Source organism: Panthera pardus, unplaced genomic scaffold (assembly GCF_024362965.1).
Source record: "Panthera pardus isolate Hobbes unplaced genomic scaffold, ASM2436296v1 HiC_scaffold_13, whole genome shotgun sequence".
NCBI lineage: Eukaryota > Metazoa > Chordata > Mammalia > Carnivora > Felidae > Panthera > Panthera pardus.
This window is the reverse complement of record NW_026526688.1, coordinates 105,249,777-105,268,821: the sequence shown is the minus strand read 5'-3', so window position 1 is coordinate 105,268,821 and position 19,045 is coordinate 105,249,777. Positions and strand designations below refer to the sequence as shown.

General features: G+C 35.3%; 1 protein-coding gene and 1 long non-coding RNA gene across 2 annotated transcripts in view; one reads left to right on the top strand and one right to left on the bottom strand.

The window, feature by feature from the left end:
- Nucleotides 1–19,045, top strand: part of LOC109248590 (bifunctional heparan sulfate N-deacetylase/N-sulfotransferase 3) — a 182,764-nt gene that overhangs the window by 93,992 nt on the left and 69,727 nt on the right. The window contains exon 6 of the mRNA XM_053901285.1: nucleotides 3,326–3,454. Coding sequence (XP_053757260.1) covers nucleotides 3,326–3,454 — 129 coding nt within the window. The remainder of the gene's footprint in view (nucleotides 1–3,325; nucleotides 3,455–19,045) is intronic.
- The window catches only part of LOC109248620 (uncharacterized), a 249,515-nt gene continuing 242,587 nt past the window's right edge, over nucleotides 12,118–19,045 (bottom strand). Inside the window, exon 3 of the long non-coding RNA XR_008421711.1 lies at nucleotides 12,118–12,221. This is a non-coding gene — a long non-coding RNA (uncharacterized LOC109248620). The remainder of the gene's footprint in view (nucleotides 12,222–19,045) is intronic.

The window sequence follows — 19,045 nt, the reverse complement described above, 5'->3', positions numbered from 1 at the left end:
CACTAAATTCATCTTTCATAATCACTCTGAATGTAAATGGGCTAAATATTCCACTTAAAAGACACAGGGTAGCAGAATAGGTAAAAATCAATATCCATCTATATGCTGCCTACAAGAGACTCATTTTAGACCTAAAAACACTTGCAGATTGAAAATAAGGGGATGGAGAACCATCTATAATGCTAATGAAGGTCAAAAGAAAGCCAAAGTAGCCATACCTATATCAGACAAACTAGATTTTTTAAATGTTTATTTATTTTTCAGACAGAGACAGAGTGTGAGCAGGGGAGGGGCATAGAGAGAGGAAGACACAGAATCTGAAGCGGGCTCCAGGCACAGAGCCCGACACGGGGCTTGAACTCACAAACCACGAGATCATGACCTCAGATGAAGTCTGATGCTTAACCAACTGAGCCATCCAGGTGCCCCCAGACAAACTAGATTTTAAAACAAAGACTGAACAAGAGATGAAGAAGGGCATTATATCATAATTAAGGGGTCTATCCATCAAGAAGATATAACAGTTGTAAATATTTATGCCCCCAACTTGCTAGAACCCAAAGATATAAATCAACTAATAAAAAAAACATAAAGAAACTCATGATAATAATACAATAATAGTAAGGGGACTTCAACACCCAATTTACAACAATGGACAGATCATCTAAGCAGAAAGTCAACAAGAAAACAATGGCTTTGAATGACACACTGGACCAGATGGACTTAACAGATATATTCAGAACATTTCATCCTAAAGCAGCAGAATACCCATTCTTCTCGAGTACACATGGTACATTCTCCAGAATAGATCACATATTGGGTCACAAATCAGTCCTCAACAAGTACAAAAAGATCGAGATCATACCATGCATATTTTCAGATCACAACACTTTGAAACTTGAAATCAACCACCAGAAAAATTGAGAAAGCCCCCAAATACATGGAGGTTAAAGAACACCCTACTAAAGAATGCATGGGTTAACAAGGAAATTAAAGAACATGGAAGCAAATGAAAACACAACAGTTCAAACCCTTTGGGATGCAACAAAGACCGTCCTAAGAGGAAAGTACATTGTGATTCAGGCCTATCTCAAGAAGCAAGAAAGCTCCCAAATGCACAACCTAACCTTACACTTTTCATACTTTTTAAAATGCTGCCTTCATTTTGGCCTTCCTAACCTTGATACTTCCAGTTTTCTCCATACCCCTTAACTTGCTCTTCAAGTACCTGAAAACAATTTAGACTAAATCTATCTTTCCATCTTCTATTTTCCTGTAGCTAATACAGACTCACTCCAGCCAAAAAGTTCTAAAGCAGTATTGCTGTGTCTACATCTTTGTCATTTTTTTCTACCTTGAAAGACTTTCTGGACACACTGTACCTATTCAAGATATTCAAACTTAATCCTAAAAATGATTCAAAATCATGCACTTTTAAAATATAAAACTAACCTAGCGTTTAATCATGTGGTCATTTTGTTATTTAGCTTTGGAGTATTTCTCATTATCCTGATATACCTTAAATCTTCGAGGGTAGAAAGTATAAATCTTTGTGTTCTCCCACATGGACTTACACAGAGTTTAGAATATGTATTTGTTTAAAAAAATGTATAAATGCTGTATAAAGTTTGGATTTCCAGGAAAAAGATATTTTCATGAATTGTTAGGGAACATATTTAATTCAGTTAGAGTATCTTTGCACTTAGTCCTTTTTTGCCATTGATTTTGTGCATAACATTATAAGAATGTGTAGTATTTTTAAATGTAAACATCACCAGAATGAATACTCCACAATAAATTGAAGTTCCTTTAACTATTTCATCAATATAGAATGGCTTCTGAGGATATTTCACCAATTTTCAAAATATAAATAGGAGATAAAGTTTTGAGTTATACAGCAATATATGATATACAGATTGAGCTAAGAATTATGTTTTCTAAGAAAACTTTCAAGGATAAGATTGAAATTTATTATAATACACAAACTAAAGAAAAAGAAGTATATTTGTAGAGGCTTGCAAAGCATGAAAAGTCCTATAAAGGTAATATTTTGAAAGCACTTACTGAGCCAAATGTGCTTCAAGAAAAAAGGCAGGAAAAAATGAAGATCAGTTTGCTGAGGACAATAAACAGAAGACTCATCTGTGTAAGATTCTGTAAGCTTGTAGTTCTCCAAAGTGTATTCATTAATTTTCTACTACTTCAAGTACACAGTGACAAACACAGGTTATTATGAAGTCATTATATAAGATTTAGCTAAAGATTGTACCATCCTGCACAGCTTTAATTCACACTTTCTTTTATAATTGCACTGTTATTTTACTAGGAAAGCTGTAAGAATTTGAAAAAAAATATCCTTATCACAGATGTGTACAATTGAAGCAAATAATGGTTTTCATGTACAAAGGATGAAAATAAGACTTTTTCCTAAGTGAGCTTGTATCATTTTGTTTGTGACAGTTTATAAAAATTAATAATCAAAAGCATAATCTCTTTTTTACTTTTGAAACTGGCAGTCTTCAGACTTAGAATTCAGGGCAATTTCTAAAGCCTGCAGCAGTCCTTTCAGAGTAAAGAAGATACTATGATTTGTGTCTCAAATATTTATTCTAATTTAAAATATAATTTCTTAAGAATCACATTAAGTTAATAATTGACCTTTTTTCTAGTGCATGTGTAGAATTTGGAAGAAAGTATTATCCTTAAAATTTTTGCCTACTACACTACAGGATAACACAGACAATTCCTATATTTTTAAAGTATCATTTTTACTTCATTTTTATTTTTTAAGATGCTGGAACATACTAGGCTTCATAGCAGCAGTACTGACTTGGAGATTTAAAATAGATAAGTGGCTAAAATAATTCAAAGTCTATCTTAGTTTTAAAATATTTCTTCAACTTTCTTCTGTATTCCTTCTGTACTGATGTCATCCTTGCTTTCCCAGAGTGTGAAGGATTTTCTGGGCCTGAGTTAAGAGTTGTATAACGAGGGGTGCCTGGGTGGCTCAGTTGGTTAAGCGTCCGACTTCGGCTCAGGTCATGATCCCATGGTTCGTGGGTTCCAGCCCTGCATTAGGCTCTGTGCTGACAGCTCAGAGCCAGGAGCCTGCTTTGGATTCTGTGTCCCCCTCTCTCTCTGCCCCTCCCCCACTCATGCTCTGTCTCTCTCCGTCTCGGAAATAAACATTAAAAAAAATAATAAAATTAAAAAGAGTTGTATAATGACACCAGTTTATGCATCAGCTTCCATGAAAAAGAACCCACGGTTCAACAAATTAATTGGTTGAAAGCAATTTTTCCTTACTTGTTTATTCTTCCTTCAGGTTCTTCCAAGACAAACCTGTGGGCTTTTCACTCACACAATTTTCTACAAAGAATATCCAGGAGGTCCTAAAGAGCTGGACAAGAGTATTCAAGGAGGTGAACTTTTCTTCACTGTGGTTCTCAACCCAGTAAGTACTTTGATTTATTTTCAAAAAAAAAAAAAAAAGAAAGAAAAGAAAAGCAAAGAAAAGAAAAGAAAAGAAAAAGATGAAAAATGACAGGTGACTGAAAATTACCTTGACAAAAAGGCCAGGGTTTGGGTAGTTTCAGCCAAATCAATATGAAGTTCTAGCTCCAACACAGAAAAAGACTAAATGCAACTACATATAGAGATGGGGACAAACTCATTCTACAAGAAGCAGTGACAAGTGGAACTTATGGAAAGCCAGGAAAGTGCTCCAGAACCTCCTTTGCATTCAAAAGTGTTCAGAATTTAGAGATTCTTGCATTTATGGAGAACAAGACCTTTTTTTTAAATTTTTACTTAAACTCCAGTTAGTTAACATACAGTGTAATATTGGTTTCAGGTGTACAATATACTGATTCAACACTTCCAAACAATAGCCAGTGCTCATCCCAAGTGTCCTCCTTAACCCCCAACACCTATTTGATCCATCCCCCCACCCACCTTCCCTCTGGTAACCATTAATTTGTTCTCTGTAGTTAAAAGTCTGTTTCTTGGAATAAAAGACACCTAAAGTTAATCCTAAAAAAAAAAAAAAAAAAAAAAGAGTCTGTTTCTTGGTTTGCCTCTCTATTTTTTACCTTTGCTTGTTTGTTTTGTTTCTTAAATTCCACATATAAGTTAAATCATATTATATTTGTCTTTCTCTGACTGACTTATTTCACTTAGCGTAATACACTCTAGCTCCATTCACGTCATTGCAAATGATAAGATTTCATTCTTTTTGATGGCTGAGTAGTATTCCATTGTGTGTATATCCCACCTCTTCTTCATCCATTCATCAGTTGATGGATATTTGGGCTCCTTCTATAATTTGAGTATTATAGACAATACTGTTATAAACATTGGGGTGCATGTATCCCTCTGAATTAGTATTTTTGTATCCTTTGGGTAAATACCCAGTACTGCAATTGTTGGGTCATAGGGCAGTTCTATTTTTAACTTTTTGAAGAAACTCCATACTGTGGAGTGGCTGCACTAGTTTGCATTCCCACCAACAGCGCAAGAGTGTTCTCCTTTCTCCACAGCCTCACCAACCTTTGTTTTTTCTTGTGTTGTTGATTTTAGCCATTCTGACTGGTGTGAGATGATATCTCATTGTAGTTTTGATTTGTATTTCCCTGGTGATTAGTGATGATAAGAATCTTTTCATGTGTCTGTTAGCCATCTGTATGTCTTCTTTATATCTATATATATGGATACCTATATATATATATATATATATATATATATATATATATATATATATATCTTCCTTATCTCTCTATAGATAGATATATATAGAAAGAGAGTGAGATATATATATATATATATCTATACATATATATACATTTTTTTAATATATTTTATATATATTCAAAACCCAAAAAAAGGAATAATCCAATTAAAAAGGAAAGAAGACATGAATGGATACTTTTCCAAAGAACAAGATTTTTCACCTATAAAACTCTTTTATTCCCACTATGGACCAGTTTTCTCATTTAAATGACCATTAACTCTATTATTCATTTTTTCCCCCTCCTATTTAAAGTAAAGGTATAAGCGGGGCACCTGGCTGGCTCAGTTGGTAGAGTGTGCAACTCTTGATCTTGGGGTTGTAAGTTCAAACCTCATATTGTGTGAGAGATTACATAAAAATAATTTTTAAAGGGGCACCTGGGTGGTTCAGTCGGTTAAGCATCTGACTTCGGCTCAGGTCATGATCTCACAGTTTGTGGGTTTGAGCCCCACGTTGGGCTCAGTGCTGACAGCTCGGAGCCTGGAGCCTGCTTCGGATTCTGTGTCTCCCTCTCTTTTTCTGCCCCTCCCCTGCTTGCGCTCTGTCTCTCTCTCTTCCAAAAATAAACAAACACTAAAAAAATAATAATTTAAAAACATAGTTTTAAAAATGAAGTAAAGGTATAAGCAAAATGGAAGAAGAATTAGATAAGAAAATATGGTCATTTTGGATACATTTATGTGAGATCTTGTCTTGCTAGGTCTCATGCTGGGCAGAGCAGCCTGTTTAATTGGCTTCTGCCTTTCCTCCTTCACTTCTTGCGTCCCAGCTCCACAATGAATCATTTGCACATATATCTGCTTGAGGCAAGTATTATAAAGTTGTGTAGAGAAAGATGAACCAATTGAAGTAAGGTGTATAAGGAAAAGAAGGAATTTTATTTCCCTTCTGAAAATCACTAACATAAAAAATAAAATTGGGTTTATTAATCAGATAGATGTATGGGTTTGCCCCTGGCATTAGCAATACTCAAGATGAAAAAGTATAATCTTCCAAATGTGAAAAAATGTCTATCAGCATAAAAATTGAAGAATGTAGAAATAAAGAGAATAAAATTTGAAAGGCCCACTCTGGACCCTAATTTTACAGATCTTACAAATAAAATTGCAGGTATTTTTCATCTTCTTGTATGTAATGACTCTATTCATTTCTCAGCTTCGATAGGAATAAGGATAAGGAATAAGGAATAATGAGATTAGGAATAAGGATAACTCATCTTTGTGCAAAATCAGCATGTGTATCTAAAAATCAATAAATATAGTTTGGGGTAGTATGGCATCTTGCCTTTTTGAAGTTTATTCATCTTCATACCCCCAAAATATATGTAATTCTGATTTATACATCAGGAAAAAAATCTGAGTTTTCTAACATATCTATTCTCTAATACATTTATAAGAAATTTTTTTTTCACTATTTCAAAACCAAATTATTCTTTTTAATTAGATAAAAACCTTATAGTAAAGCTTGTGTGCATCTTGGATACTAATTTGAGCTAAATTAGCTGAGCAAATGCTTTACATGTTTAGCAAATCTTGCTACTTTTCAGGCCTTTATCGATAATATTTGGCAATATTGTTTGTCTTGATGAGAAGATCTATGGGGAATAAAGGGGAGAAAAAAACTTTCCCACAAAACTTGTGCTTCCTGATTCAGAAAACTTACAGTAGACAATTACTTTCAGATAAATGCTGGAATTCAAAATAAGTGACAGATCCTTGTCAGATACCATAAGATAGGGAAGGAATCCAAATTAATTTCATCTGGCATGCCAACTCCAATTTTTGGAAGCAGCTATAGTTCCCTGGAGATTTCTGGTTGAGAAGCCCACTTCTAGACTCAGCCCAAGTCTCGCCCAAGGGAAAACTGCTATCATTAGTTAGTGATGTTTGCCTTTCAGAACAGAGTGAGGAGGAGTGACCTGTTTCCCATGAATTCTCCATCCCAAAATTACATGTTTGGGTAAAGCTTGTGTTAAAATTAAGAGAGGTCCAGGTGCAGTGAGGCATGCTACTAATTTGGCAGATGGCACTCTTTTTTAGGTCAGAATGAGAATGAGAAAACCTTGATGGAATCAAAGTAGATATTAGCTGCAGGAAAGATATGAAATTTAATTATAGTGGATTTGAATGATACCCATTATAAGCTTAAGTAATACCCCAGTCTTTGATTTCTGAGAATGTTGAATGAGTTTGCTGTTTCCGATAAAAAAGGCAGTTGTGTACTGGAAACATACCTATGTCTCTTAAACATATTCAAATACACTTGAGTTGAAAATGAAAATATAAGCAGGACTTTAATTAATGTATTTTAAAAGTTTTCTTCCTATATGTCAACATAAGATCAAGGTGCTCCAGTAAGTTTTACCAGTATTGGGGTAACTCTGCAACAGAGTACCTCTCAGAGTTAAACTAGAGCAGATCACAGTAAAGATAACTAGAATAACTGTCTAGCCTGGAATGTTCTACTGTTACCAAAGTATTTTTTCTTGCTAAAGAAAAAAATGCCAACCAAGTAAATTTTTTTTTAATTTTTTAACATTTATTTATTTTTGAGACAGAGAGAGACAGAGCATGAACAAGGGAGGGGCAGAGAGAGAGGGATACACAGAATCTGAAACAGGTTCCAGGCTCTGAGTTGTCAGCACAGAACCCGACGCGGGGCTCGAACTCACGGACCGTGAGATCATGACCTGAGCCGAAGTCAGACGCTTAACCGACCAAGCCACCAAGGCGCCCCGCCAACCAAGAAATTTAATATAAAGACAAATATTATCACCGTCTAGAAGAGAGAAAACCTCAGCCATCTCCAAATGTATTTCCCATGTCATGGGGCCTAGCCTCCTCTGATGTGGGTTGGATACAGAGATTTTAATTAATAGACTCTGAAGTTCAGGTACAGTTGAGAGGTGGACCCATCAGGCTATTTGAGCCTAGGACCATTAAGAAATTGAGAATTCTTTTCATTTATGGGGCGCCTGGGTGGCTCAGTCAGTTAAGCATCCAACTCTTGATTTTGGCTCAGGTCATGATCTCACAGTTCATGGGATCAAGCCCTATGTCAGGCTTCACGCTGGCAATGTAGCACCTGCTTGGGATTCTCTGTCTCCTTCTCTCTCTGCCCCTGCCCCTCCCCTACTTATGCGCTCACTTGCTCTCTCTCTCTCTCTCTCTCTCTCAAAATAAAAAAATAAACTTAAAATAATAGAATTATTTTCATTCTTTTTTCTTTTACGTTCTAAACTCAACCAGTGACTTCTTGATTATAGTTCACTTTCCTATACAGATCCTACTATAGGAAAAGAATATGTTGATCATAAGAATTTGTACTCACTATGACAGTAATTTGTAGCGCAATTTTATAAATCTTCTTTCAATCAGTGAATACTTCCCATGTAACCTAATTACCAGGAGAAGACCCCCTCTAAATTGTACATATTCTAATATTTCAGTTCCTCCATAATTTACAATTTATAGTTTTAAACTAATGATGTTCTATTTTTATTAATTTCATGATCTTCACTAATTTCCTTCTATCCCTAAGAAACGGATGCTCTCTGTTAGTGTAGTGAATCAGGTTCTGGAGTCCATCAGGCTGAGTAACAGATCCTGAAGTGTTTGTTGATTGATTCTGGTAGGTAATAATCATTATTTTATGGATATACCACAGGAGACAGCCACTGGAATGATCCCAGAATCACTGTTATCTATAGACACACAAGCACAAAATTTCTACACAAACGTGTAATATACCCAGACACAAATATTCTTAATCAATTCACAGTGATACAGGCACCTTCATTTATCCTTTAAAAAAGAGTCTACTTATTTTACATACCTATAAGATAATATGCAGAACTGAAACTTAGGAAGATGACAAAAGATATCCATTGACAATAACTGTATGCCCTCAACAAATAGAACCCCATTAATCTATGACATACATACTTATACAAAAGGAGCTAGCAAAAGTATACTGTTCATTTTAACATGAATTTCTGGTTCAACCTATCTTAGGAAAATGTGAAAATACTTAACTAGTGTAACAAATGGAATAGTTCTGGATTAGACATTGTTCCTCTGGGAGTCATATTATCTTCTATGGCTCCGAAAAAAGATGTCACCTTCTTGCTCCAGTGTCCTTATTAGTAATTACCAAATGTTCTAAGTCTTGGTTTACTCTCTTATTCAATAAACAGACTCTAGATATTGAGTCATTAACAATTGTATCTGTGGGATGCTGGGCCTCCCTTAAACCTTCTTGATAATAAAATCAGTGCTTGCTTCACGTATTAATCCAAAAGAGTTGTGGATTGCCATGAGATTCATGCACTTACCACACTCTTGGAATCCAAGTGGAGCAGAACCCTGACAGCACAGCAAAATTATACTTCCTTCATCAAACTGTTAAACATCCCAAACAGTTGATAATCCCTTTATGCCCATATTTTATTAAATATTTTTGTCTCTCTGTTTGTCAAGTTGATATAGCATTCATCCACTATACCCTCCCTACCCTCTTACCCAAATTCCTTCAAGATAAATCTACATTGTGTTTCTCTCGTTAAAGAAAAATCATAAACATGGATGTGAAAAGAATGAGTATCTTAAACTGGGAGTAACACATGAGTGGATTACAATGAAAAGTAAAACAACATTTACACAAGATAGCAATATATACAGAAATTAACCCACATTGAGAAAAAAAAAATTAACTATAATTTACAAGTATAGGGGTTATGTGTGCTTATCTATAAAATTCATCTAAAAGGAAGCAACGTTTTTTCCCTAATGAGAAATTTTATAATTCTTTCTTTTCTTATTTACTAATCCTGCAAAAAATTATGGTGACAGAAAACCTTATATTAAAAAATAAATAAATGATGGGGCACCTCAGTGGCTCAGTCAGTTAAGCATCCAACTTGGGCTCAAGTCATGATGTCACAGTTTGTAGGTTGGAGCTCTGCGTTGGGCTCTGCACTGAGAACTCAGAGCCTAGAGCCTGTTTTAGATTTTGTGTCTCCTCTCTCTCTGCCCCTCTCCCACTTGTGCTCTCTCTTTCTCTCTCAAAAATAAATAAGTAAACATCAAAACAATAAAAATAAATAAATGATAATAATAACAACTTTGGATAGTAGGAAAATGATTCCTGAACATGCCTAATAATGAATATTACTTGAGACACTGATTTTTAAAAATCCAGACTTTAGTGCATCAGAATCTCCAGGGAACAGTTTTGGGGACCTGAATATTTATCATTTAGGTGATTCCTTTTTTTAAATTAGTTTTTTAATGTTTATTTATTTTTGAGAGAGAGAGAGACAGACTGTGAGCAGGGGAGGAGCAGAGAGAGAGGGAGACACAGAATCCGAAGCAGGCTCCAGGCTCTGAGCTGTCAGAACAGAGCCTGATGAGAGGCTTGAACCCACAAACCCATGAGATCATGACTGAGGCAAAGTCAGATGCTTAACCGACTGAGCCACCCAGGCGCCCCTTGTTTAGGTGATTCTTATGATCAGGCAGACTTGGGAAATACTGCAAAGGAAGAAAATGGAGAAATAATTTTAGCAATCAAAGATTACCAAAAACTGCTCTAGAAATCATGGGCCTATGATTAAGGTATCAGAATTGAAAATGAACCCAAATCTCCAGTAGGGTTTAAAAAGCAATGAGAATAAATGCTTTTTCTTAGGGACCAGAGAACTCTAACTTGAATTGGAGTTTAAAATAAAAATAAAATAGAGATAACTCCTGTTTATCCTTTAAAGCTTTGCTTAGAGATCACCTTCCTCATGAAACCTCCTCGACTCTGGTTTAGAGGCCCCAACTTGTGTATCCATACCATCCCCTGCAGACTCTTTCGAAGTACTTATTACCTTGCTCTTATAATTATGAGTTTGCTATTAGTCTGCTTCTTGTGATAGAGAATGTCTTTCATCTCCAAAGCCATTCCCATGGCCAAACATTATGCCTTGTATCTAAGTTTTATGTAACATATATTGAGGAAGGGGAACTAACTTTTTTAATGACCTGACACCAAAAAAAAAAAGGGGGGGGGGGGGAGAAAGAAAAAAAGGTAATGAATCCAAAAGGAAATCTTGGTCCTGGTAAGACAGCTCTCAAATCAAAAGCATAAGTAAAACCTATTTCATTGGTTGGCTAGGGCTGAATTATGTACTGTTATATACTGTGCTTCACATACATAATTGTCTCTTCTCTACAGAGACTTGTTTTTGTTGAGTTCCTCTGGTTGTAAGGACTAGAGACTCACTCAGGTTACCTCAAGTAATCGGTGTGTTGTTTGTAGAAAGCTGAACATCAGGGCCCATAGGACCTGAAGTGTTCTTCTGAGCCCAAGACATTTCTAGGGTCCATAATAATTAGAATTACTGATCTTGATCTTGTCTTAGTGCTTCAATATAAAAACACAAATGCTTCTTATGTGTCTGAGTATCTCTTTTTTCTACTACAGGCTATATATTCCTTCTCTGCTTCTATGGCTTCCACTAAAAAAAAAAAATCATAAACGAATGAACTTAATTGATGACAAAAAGGGGTATGGGGTACTGGTAAAGCAAATTATGTTCCCCCATAATGGAATACATTCAGCTGTTAAAAATGTTGTTTATGTTATATTATTTATGATCAGGGATAGAATTAATATTTCCTCAGTTCCAGTTGTGTTCTCTATCTGTAAGTTTCATATGTCACCTAACACCTACCTCACCACATGATTGAGTTTATATCTTTTTTCCTATATAAGGGAGCATTCTTGCAGGAATGATCTATGTAGATTTCATTTTTGTGCTTCCCACTGTGTCTAGATCAATCCCTTGACTCAAAAAAGAGGTCACCAATTTTTTTCTTAAATTATTGACTTAATGCATGAATAGTTATGTCTTAGGGGCATCACTTAACTCATGATATATCCATGTGTGAATAATAACAAGACTGGTTTTAATAAAACTACATTCTGGAAGATTCTCTGCTTGGAAGTAGGTGAAATTCAAGATCCAGGAAATTTTTAACTGACCCTTAATGGGGGTAGTTTTCGCAAGTGATGATGAATTAGCTTGACATGGAATAATGTATAATTAAAGCTGGAAAGAACCACAAAGTTTATCTATTCAATCACCTAATTTTAGGCTAAAAGTCATTCCTGTAGTATTCTGTTGAGAACCCTGGCTTGCTTGACTCTGAGTTCAGTGCTTCTAAAACATGCTGCTTCTACATTCTTGGTTAAATTGCCCTTAGGGGCGCCTGGGTGGCTCAGTTGGTTGGGCGTCCGACTTCAGCTCAGGTCACGATCTCCCGGTCTGTGAGTCTGAGCTCCGCATCGGGTTCTGGCCTGATGGCTCAGAGCCTGGAGCCTGCTTCCGATTCTGTGTCTTCCTCTCTCTCTGACCCTCCCCCATGCATGCTCTGTCTCTCTCTGTCTCAAAAATAAATAAATATTAAAAAAAAAAAAAGTAAATTGCCCTTAATATGATACACATTACTCTTAATGTGACTCAGTTACCAGTTACCTGAAAAAAAATGTGTGAATGGTTTAAAATTTCTGGCCATTATCTAGCAAAAAGGAACCCATCACCAAGTTAAGTAAAAAACAAACAAATAAGTGCTTTGGGGGGAGTTGAGTTCAAGATGGTGGCCTAGCAAGATCCTGAACTCAGCTCCTCCTATGGACACAACAAATCTACAACTACATATAGAATAATTCCTTTTGAAAGGGACCTAAAAATAGAATGAACAGAGCCTCCACAGCAAAGGATAAAAGGGCAGCATTGAGAAAGGAAACAGAAGCAGAGACATGGATTCTTGAGGGAATAAAAACACACCCCAGCCACAGCAAATCACAATCAGAAGGGATATCAAGAGTACAGAACTTTTCCCTGAGGAGTTATAGATCAAAGCTCCACATCAGGCATTCCAACCCATAATTCCTGCACAAAAGAGACAAGCCCCCAAAACAACAGGCTTTGAAAAGCAATGGGAATTACATTCAGGAAAACTATAAAACAGTAAAGAATGGAAAATATTTTCTTAAAGGGCTTGTGTGTGAATTCACTTGACCCAGAAACCAGCCCAAAACACGAATTTGAAAAGCACGTAGATGATAGATAAAGGAGACCCATTTACAAACTTTAAATCATCCACTGGAGAGGCAGGACAGCAGGGACTCTCCCCAGGGACTAAGACATTTCTCCAAAAAAGACATACAGATGGCCAACAGGCACATGAAAAGACGTTCAACGTCACTAGTATTAGGGAAATGCAAATTAAAACCACAATGAGCTATCAGCTAATACCTCTTAGAGTGGCTATTATCAGATGGACAAGAAATAACAAGTGTTAGAAAGGATGTAGAGAAAAGGGACTCTCAAACCCTGTTGGGATTATTGATGCAGTCAGTCTGGAAAACAGTATGGAGATTCCTTTAAAAATTAAGAATAACACTACCATATGACTCAGCTATTCCACTTCTGGGTATTTATCTGGAGAATATGAAAACTAATTTGAAAAGACGTTATGTACCTCTTTGTTCATTGCAGCATTATTTGCAGTAGCTAAGATATCGAAACAACCTAAGTGTCCAGCAAGAGATGAATGTGTAAAGAAGATGTGGTACATTTATATAATGCAATACTACTTGGCCATAAAAAAGAATGAAAGCTTGCCATTTGTGACAACATGGCTAGATCTTGAGGATATTATGCTAAACGAAATAAATCAGATAGAAACACACAAATACCATATAATTTCCACATTTGGTGGAATCTAAGAAAAATAAACAAATGAATAAACAAAATAAAATAAAAACATATTCATATATACAGAGAACAAACTAGTGGTTACCAGAGGAGAAGGATGTTCAGGGGTGGGTGAAATGGGCAAAGAGGGCCAACTCTATGGTGATGGATGGTAACTAAATTTGTGGTGCTAATCATTATGTAGTGTGTGCAGATGTCAGTTATAAAGCTGTGCACGTGAAGTTTATATAATAAAAACAATCTAAGACCAAAAAAAAGTGCTTTTGTAAAAAGTTTTAAGAAGCACAGCTAAGGGAAAATGTTGGATGTACTTTTATTTTTTTAATTTTTTTATTTTTTTTAACGTTTATTTATTTTTGAGACAGAGAGAGACAGAGCATGAACAGGGGAGGGGCAGAGAGAGAGGGAGACACAGAATCTGAAACAGGCTCCAGGCTCTGAGCTGTCAGCACAGAGCCCGACGCGGGGCTCGAAATCACAGACGGTGAGATCATGACCTGAGCAGAAGTCGGACGCTAAACCGACCAAGCCACCCAGGCGCCCCAGATGTACTTTTAAAGAACTATGAATAATAAACTATGTACTTTTGTCTTGTTGATGTTACTTATAAATTGACAAGACCTTTAAATTTGTAAAGCCAAAATATTTTATTTCATTTATTTGCTATCCTCCATATCAGCCCCATTTTTCTATCAGTAATGTCCTTCATGACTAACTGTGGAGTTATGTAATTACTCGCCACTCTGTGAGATCAAGAATACCACAAGAAAGTATAATTAAGTCCCTTTGATTTCCGCAGTTAAGAAAAACAGAAATATGATTAACTCTCAAGTCATTGGACTATAAATTGAGAAATTTAAGAAAATAGGTATTAAGTTAAAGAAATGAAAATTATGTTATTCCTTGTTTAGTCCTTTGATAGTTTCCCATAGCTTTCAGGATAAACAGAAAAGTCCTTCACCTGGAAAAAAAAATTAAATCTGGCTCCCACCCACTTTTATGGTCTATTCTTTCAATAATCATATATTCATCTTTCACCCCATCCCTAAATAGCACTTACTATTTTATTCTGTGCCTTAAAGAATGCTACTGGGTTCAAGCTGATTCTCTTCAGTAAACCTGAGTTCATATATCATCTTTTTATAGAAGACTTCCCTCAACTTTCCAGTTTCTCCTCTGTATTCTCAGGCATAACCCAGGCATAACTCTAACATAACTTTCCCACAGTACTACATTCAGTTATCTTTCTCATCCAATAAGTTTGTGCATTCCTTGATGTAAAGCATCTTATCTTATTCTATTTTATAATCACAATATATTGCAAAATTTGGGGCACATTATTAATTTTCAATAAATGCCAATGGATTAACTTACCCTGCCTACATATGTACTATCCTTTGACTCTGAAGGGAAATCTGGTTGCCTGGAAAGTACATAATCACATAATCACAGAACTGGCTCAAGAGCATTTGCATTACTGGGCTTTCATTCTCTCCCAACATGGCATCCAGACACATTCTTTGGAAAGTCATTAAATCTATGAAAAGATGCTCAATTTCATTCATAGCAAGAAAAGTGCAAGGTCAAATATACTGAGATACCATTTCTTATCTACCATATTGAGCAAAATTCAAAATATTGATAAAATATGTTAAGGCTGTGGGAAAACAGGTATTCTCATACATCCTAGTGGTTGTACAAAGTGGTCCCTAATGTGATCATTTAAAATGGTGCAACTGCTATGGAAAACAGTAGGGTATTTCCTCAAACATTAAAAATAAAACTAGCATATGATCCAGAAATCCTATCTCTGGGTATTTGTCCAAAAGAATGGAAAACGGGATCTTTAAGAGATATTTGCTCTCTTATGTTCATGGCAGTATTATTCACGATGGCCAAGAAGTAGAAATAACTTAAATGTCCATTGACAGGTGCATGAATAAAATACGGTATATATGTACAATGGAATATTATTTAGCCTTAAAAAGAAAGGAAATCCTGTCACATGCTACAACATGGATGAAACTTGAGGACATTATGCTAAGTCACAAAAGGACAAATACTTCACGATTCCACTTGTTTGGGGTATTTAAAGTAGTCAAACTTAGAGAAACAAAGTAGAATGGTGGCTGCCAGGGATTGGGTGAGGGGAAAATGGGGAGTTGCTGTTTTGTGGGTACAGAGTTCCAGTCATCCAGATGAAAAAGTTCTAGAAATCCACTCTACAACAATGCACATATAGTTAACCTTACCGTAATGTATATTTAAGATTTGTACATTATGGAATTATGTTATTTATCTTTTACCATAGTTTCAAAAAACTTAAAAAATACCTTTTTGTATTTTTGACAATACTTACTTTTATTCAAGAATAGTTGACACACGATGTTACATTAGTTTCAGGTGTACGACTTCATGATTTGACAAGTTTATTTGACATTATGGTGTATTGACCACAAGTGTAGCTACCATCTGTCCTGATATATTGTTATTACAGAATCATTTACTATATTGTTTATGCTGTGCCTTTTATTCCTGTGACTTATTCAATCCATAACTAAGGCCTGTATCTCTCACTCCCCTTTGCCCATTTTGCCCAACCCCCACCCTCTCCCCTCTTGCAACCATCAGTTCTCTGTATTTATAGATCTGATTCTGCTTCTTGTTTATTCATGTGCCTTTGTTTTTCGGGGTTTTTTTTTTGTTTTTTTTTAGATTCCACATATAAGTGGAATCATATAGTATTTGTCTATCTCAGCCTGACTTACTTTACTTAGCTTGATACCCTCAAGGTCCATCCATCCTACCTCAAATGGTACAATCTCATCCTTTTTATGACTTTGAAATATTCCACTGTATTTATACCACACCTTCCTTATCCATTTGTCTATTGATGGCCACTTAGGTTGCTTCCATATCTTGGCTGTTGTAAATGCTGCTGCAATAAACATAAGGATGCATATATTTTTTTTCAAATTAGTGTTTTTACTTCCTTTGGGTAAATACCCAATAGTAGAATTATGGAATCATATGATACTTTTATTTTTAATTTTTTGAGGAACGTCCATACTGTTTTCCACAATGGCTACATTCCTACCAGTGTACGCAGGTTCCTTTTTCTCCACATTCTCACCAACACTTATTTCTTGCCTTTTTGAATTTAACCATTCTAATAAATGTAAGGTGATATTTCATGGTAGTTTTAATTTGCATTCTCCTGATGATTAATGATGTTGAGCTGCTGACCATCTGGATGTCTTCTTCAGAAAAATGTCTGTTCATGTCCTCTGCCCATTTTTTAACTGGATTATTTGGTTTTTGGGTGTTAAGTTGTATATGGTTTCATTTTTGTTTTTTGGGTTTTTTTTTGGATACTAACCCTTTATCAGAGATGTCATTTGCAAATATCTTCTCCCATTCAGAAAGTTGCCTTTTAGTTTTTTTGATGGTTTCCTTTGCTGTGCACAGGCTTTTTATTTTGACGTAGTCTGCATAGTCCATTTTTGCCTTTGTTACCCTTGCTCAGGAGACATATGTAGAAAATGTTGCTACAGCCAATGTCAACGAGGTTACTGCCTGTATTCTCTTCTAGGGTTTTTATGGTTTCATGTCTCACATTTAAGTCTTTAATCCATTTTGTGTTCATTTTTGTGTATGGTGTAAGAAAGTGGCCTAGTTTCATTCGTTAACAGATAGCTGTCCAGTTTTCCCAGTATCATTTGCTGAAGGGACTATCTTTTCCCCATTGCATATTCTGTCCTCTTTTGCCATAGATTAATTGACCATATAATTGTGGGTTTGTTTCTGTGAGTTTTCTATTCTGTTCTATTGATCTGTGTCCATTTTTGTGCCAGTACCATACTGTTTTGATTACTACAAGTTTGTAATATAACTTGAAGTCTGGAATTGTGATACCTCCAGCTTTGTTTTTCTTTTTCAAGGTTGCTTTGGCTACTCACAGTCTTTTGTGGTTCCATGAAAATTTTAGACTTATTTATTATAGTTCTGTGAAAAATGTTAGTATTTTAATAGAGATTGCATTAAGTCTGTAGATTGCTTAAGCCTTCACTGGATCCTGAATTTTTTTTAAGTAAAAGTCATTTTTCTAGGTGTTATTGCTGGATAACAAAATAATCCAAAATACAATGTCTTAAAAAAAAGTAGTCATTCTACTATCTCTTATGGCTTTTGTAGCTCAGAATTCAGGAAGGGGTAGCCTAGGTGATTCTGGCCTTGAGTATCTCTTGACATTGTAGACAGCTGATAACTAGAACTAGAACAGTAGGCAACTGGAGCAGCAGTGAGCTGACAGAGCATCAGTCTCAGGGCTTTTTCATATGATCTGTACCCATGGGCTTCCTTACCTCAAGATGGCCTCAGGGTAGTCATACAGCTTTAGGGCTCAATCAAGTGTCACAGCAAGCAAAGCAAAAGCACAACTGCCTTGGATTCAGAAGTCACAGCATCATTTCTGCTTCACAAAAGTCTGCCCACATTCAAAGGGAGTAGAATTAGATTCGACGTCTTTACAGGGGAGTGACAAAGTTCTAGAAGAGCAAGAAAATGTGGTGGTCATCTTTGGAAAATACAATTTGCCACAATTTTGGAACAATTGCGGAAATGTAAATATGGACGGTACAACACATGATGTTGAATTAATAATGTTTTTCTGGGTGTGATAATGAGATTTGATTTTATAGTAAGATATACATGTTCCTAGATGATGCAGGCTAAAGGATTTTGTGTTAGTATGTTGGTATCTGCAACTTATTTTCAAATGATTTAGCAAAATAAACCATATTTAAAGAGGGAAAGAAACAAAATATGAAGCAAATTGTAGTGAAATGTAAGCTACTGGAGAATAGGTAAAGGATACACAGATGTTTATTGCCCTAACATTTTGCTTTTCTATAGATTTCAAATAAGCTTCTCAAACAATTGAGGGGAAGCTAAAATATGAATCAGATTACATTATTTCTCCACTTACATCCTCCAAACCGTACTATTCAGAGTGGAAGCCAGACTCCCTACCAAGAGCTCCAGGACTCTGTGTGATGCCCAGTCCCTTACCTCCTGGATTTTATCCCCAGACAGAAAAACCAGCAAGTACAAAAGCCCCATGAGTGTGCTTGAATGTTTTGTAAACAGCAAGTCGTTTATAATACTCTATTTTAACTGATGCCTTTCATACATCTTATGCATAAATCTCTGTGTACAATTCTTTTATATATTTATATAAATATATATAAATATATGTAAATATATAATATATATAAAATATATATATAAATATGTATAAATATATGTAAATATATAATATATAATATATATAAATATATATAAATATATAATATATATAATATATATAAATATATATTTATATATAATATATATAAATATATATATATAATATATATAAATATATATTTATATATATATAATTAGAGAAAACAATTAGTTTTCTCTAATTTTTCTTTTTTTTAACATGA